The 4,286-nt window shown below is 36.7% G+C and overlaps 1 protein-coding gene across 2 annotated transcripts; it reads left to right on the top strand.

Moving 5' to 3' along the window:
• The first annotated feature begins 207 nt into the window (after positions 1-207).
• On the top strand, positions 208-3,797 carry LOC144700745 (Mitochondrial import inner membrane translocase subunit Tim17/Tim22/Tim23 family protein). Of its 2 annotated transcripts, none has more exons than XM_078572238.1 (6): positions 208-334; positions 839-943; positions 1,291-1,546; positions 1,707-1,784; positions 2,323-2,451; positions 3,488-3,797. In XM_078572238.1, exons 1-5 carry the CDS (start codon positions 296-298, stop codon positions 2,445-2,447), a joined length of 603 nt encoding a protein of 200 aa, XP_078428364.1. In that variant the 5' UTR covers positions 208-295; the 3' UTR covers positions 2,448-2,451; positions 3,488-3,797. The 2 variants fall into 2 exon arrangements, with proteins under 2 accessions (XP_078428364.1, XP_078428365.1); XM_078572239.1 differs by having other exon boundaries at positions 3,504-3,797.
• The last annotated feature ends 489 nt before the right edge of the window (positions 3,798-4,286 follow it).

The raw sequence follows: 4,286 nt of genomic DNA on the forward strand, positions 1-4,286 counted from the left end.
CGGTGACGTGACGGAACGAGGATCAAGTGACGCGTGACGGGAATGTGACAAAAATTTTAAAAACCCTTGGACGTGTGACGAGACGGTGACATGACGAACATTTCGTCACGTCACCGTTCGTCACACATCGTCATCCGTCCCGTCACGTCCCGGACGTGCCGTTCCCTAACCAGTTCTATATTTCTACTCTCTCTCTATATATATATTTTTATATCTATTTATTTATTTTACCAGTTCATTTCATTTTCAGAGAGAACGTTCTACGCTTTTGGAGTTTTTTCTGGCCGATCAAATCATGAGCTCGCCGGAATCCGCGGAGGAAGATGTTCCAAAGGTTATCACTAGTTTTAAATAATTTCCTATGATTCTAAGATTGTAGTTGAAGTATTTCGCTGATTCGCTTTCAGCGAATCTATTGAACTTGGTATTAACCTCGTGTTCCAACGGAGAACTCTGAAATCCGTTTTTTGTACTGTTTTTTTACTGTTTTTGTATTGTTCATTCTCCTCTTGGAGAACCTTCTCTCTTTGTTTTGGGGGTTTTTTAATAGCGGATCAATTGTGAGCTAGCCGGCATCCGCGGGGGAAGATTTTTTTTTTTTTTTGAAGAAATCCGTGGGGGAAGATGTTATTAGTTTGGAAGATTATGGTTAGAACTTTTCTCTGCTGCGAAGATTATAGCTGGAAAATTTCTCTGATCTGCTGTCCGATATAGCAGTGAGCGTGTTACGAGGATCATGCTCTATCTGAGAAGTCTAGAATTCATTTGATTTTATTCTCTGATAGATTGGGGCTGGATTACAAAGTTATGATTTGAGATTATTCATCTTCCTTTGCAGGTTCGTCGCAAATTAGCTGGAACAGTGAACTGGGGCACTGCCACTGTGGTAGGAATTTTCGCTGGTATGCTGTATGGGGGGAGCAGAGAAGCAGCTGCCTCTGTTGTAAGTCTGCACTCTGATTAGAGTATTAATTTATAATAAGCTCTTAGTTTCTATCTTTTACATTTGAACATACGAAGAACTCGTAGTCGATTCTTCCTTAAACGACCATGAATCCTGCAGCATTTTGTGGAAACTGTTTCAGAGCCAACCGGTGTGTTTATCCCTTTCCAATATTAGTTTATTTTTCAAGTTATTGCAACGAAAATAAAAGGATTCGTTGTGAATTTGAAATCATGGGACGTTTAAGTATTTTCTAAATCGATTCTTCAAGTATTTAACATGATCTAGAAATATCAATTTAATGGGTTCAGAATGATATTTACCCTGATTTGACTTTTTAATGGCAGAGCAAAGATGCAGAGGTGATGTTGAAGCTAGGAAGCACCCAGGATAAACGCGAGCAGTATAGAATAATGAGAGATGCTATGGAGAAAAGGTTCATACGAGTAACCCGCGGGTCAATTGTTGGTGGAGTTCGTCTAGGAATGTTCACCGCAACGTTCTACGGATTGCAGAATCTCCTAGCAGAGAAACGAGGTTTACACGATATTTTCAATGTTGCCGGGGCGGGCTCCGCGACTGCAGCTATGTTTGGCCTCATCTGTGAGAAAATTTTAACTTTCTGATCTTCCTGTATCATCTGATGAGTCATTTTTGCTCTATTTTCTTTTTCGTGGAAGGCTTAAACCCATTTCTTTCCTACTTCAAAGCGTTTTGGGCTTTTATTTTCAACTCTGACTCAGATTATTATTTATTATTTTAGTGCCAGGATCTATCATGTGGCGTGCTCGAAACATGTTACTTGGTTCTACCCTTGGTGCTGCATTTTGTTTCCCCTTAGGTAATGGTACTCCTGATCTTCCTTACGTTCATTTGCTGAAATTTTACTAGTTTTTTCATTAAAGACCTTTTTTAGTTCCGATTCTAATTGCTTGATGCAGTTGGTTGCCTGAGAAACATTGTGAACACAACCCTGAGTTAAGCAGTTCACATAATGAATAGCGACTTTTATCTTTAACCTTAGGTTATCTTTTACTTAATTAGTTTCATTGAAAAAAAATAGGTTTTGACAAAATTAACCCATTGACTGAAATGGATCTTCTATTCATGCAATAGCAGCACGGTATTCGACCTTTCCAGAAATCAGATAGGATATAGCGGAGTACATAAAGTTAACCCCGTGTTGTGTTTCAGGCTAAGTTTTTCTAATATTTTCTGGAATTAATCTTATGGTAGTGGGAACCTTATTTTATTCTACCAAAATACGTTATCATTCTGTTGATGTCTAGATTCTTCTCGCTTGCAGTAGCATGTTTTTGTATCCTGCTTGGAATGTGTAAGATTTCAATTTTTGAGATATAATAGAAAGTATTTTTCAGGCTGGGCCCATTTGAAGCTTGTGGAGAAGGCTAATGAAGGGCTTGATATGGATGAGAAGCAAGAGACGAAAAGCAGAGTCGGTGCTGCTATTGAAAGATTAGAAGAGAGGAGTCTAAAGAAGTGACTCTGTAAGTGTGATTCAACTGTCTTCTGTTTTATGATTTAGTCGTCTTTAGATCAAGTTATATGCTTCAAAAGGCATCACTGATGATCTATTTTTAGGAATAAAATGGAAGTCAGTCGTATTGTGCTATTCTCCTTTCCATCTTATCCTTCATCCTTTTCTTTGTGTATTTTTTATTAAAGCATAGCTTATACTACTTTTAGTATGCTATTCTCAGGGCCATTTGGTGTTTTCTACCCCCAGCTTGTTATTTATAGTACCATGTTGACCTGTTATGTGTATTGTCATATTAAGCCCAATATTGTATGAAAGGACAGCTTCTACATATTTGATACAATCTCTATCGTATCGTAAGCCCACTAAGGGAATCTCCCTTTCATGTGTCTCCTTTTAAAAGATGTAGCCCTTCATGTCAGAATGCGAGGAACGACCACTTGGTAAGTGGTATCTTTTATTGTCAAAGTTCGTCATTGATATGCCTAAATTTGGTAAGTGGTAGACTGTCAATGACATTGATATGCCTAAATTTGGTGTTTGATGAACAAAAAATAATTCTCATTGGATTATAGGCTTATGCAATAGTATTTTTAATTTTCTCCTTATTAAATAAATAAAGTATATGATCAGAAAAGGGTATAGGAGGATACGTAAAATCTAGGAGGAGGAGGATATGTAATTTAGGGGTTGCATGGGAGAGAAGTTTAGAAAAGGAAGATAATATTTGAGGAGGTAGAGTGTGAGATGATATGGGGAATTCAAGCTGACTTAAACCTCTTCTTGAAGATTTTGCTCAATTAAGGGAAAAAGGAGAATGATGAGGGAAACCTAGAGCTTGATCCCACTTGACCTTGATATTTCTCTTGCGGAGCAAGATCCTGAATATCTAACGAATAGGGATGTCTAACAAGAAGTTAATCTCAAAGGTTTGAAGTATGAACATTGATCGTACTAATGAAAGAAAGCTTACCTATTTTTTTTTGGAAATTTTAAATGCACTCTTGGACTATGATGACACTCTCCCTAAATGACCTATCCTATAGCATGAATATTTTGTAGGTGCATAGTGTTTTGGTAACAAAAAAGAGGAGAATGAAGAAGGAAGATGAAACTCACCGTATCAATCCAAGAACTGCAAGAAAATTTGACTTCAAGGGTTGTTGTACCCTTCCTCGCCAGAACACTGAGATTGTTGGGGTTTCCACAGCTTTGCTTTGTTTGAAAAGATGATCCCTGATTTGTGCAAATATTCCTGCTTTTACTTATTCACATTGGCCGAATCCAAAAATTCTCATGTTCCCTACCTGATTAGATAAAGAATAATTAATAGTCTGATGATTGGTTTACTGTTTATTCTGGCTAAAGATTGGTTCTGCCAATTATCTAGAGAAATGTATTGATTATGTAATGTGCGGTCACCATAAATGTAATAAAATTATTTGATCAATCTAAGAGTTATAATATTGACTTGAAATCTAATTACATTGTGGATCTAATAAAACAAATGTTTGTTGGCTAATAAAATTAATTTCCAAAATGAACCTAAAGCTGACTCTAATGATTGTCATGTGAGAACAAATGGTAGTGAAAACACAAGAACGGGGGTTGAACTGTTGTTTTTATAATTAAATACTCTCTCTTATCTTATGTAAGTTCAATTTTTATATTTCTAGATTAACACTCACCACTTCTCTCAGGGTGGGACATTGTTTTACCTGAGTTGAAGAAATAGAGTTTGTGAATGATCTTTAGTCATAAACTCTAAATCTTCTGAAACCTCATATTCAATCTGTACTCCTTGCTTTATCATGCTAAAACAACATCTGAGGTTTCTCTAGATTG

This window comes from Wolffia australiana, chromosome 3 (genome assembly GCF_029677425.1).
Source record: "Wolffia australiana isolate 7733 chromosome 3, ASM2967742v1".
Lineage (NCBI taxonomy): Eukaryota > Viridiplantae > Streptophyta > Magnoliopsida > Alismatales > Araceae > Wolffia > Wolffia australiana.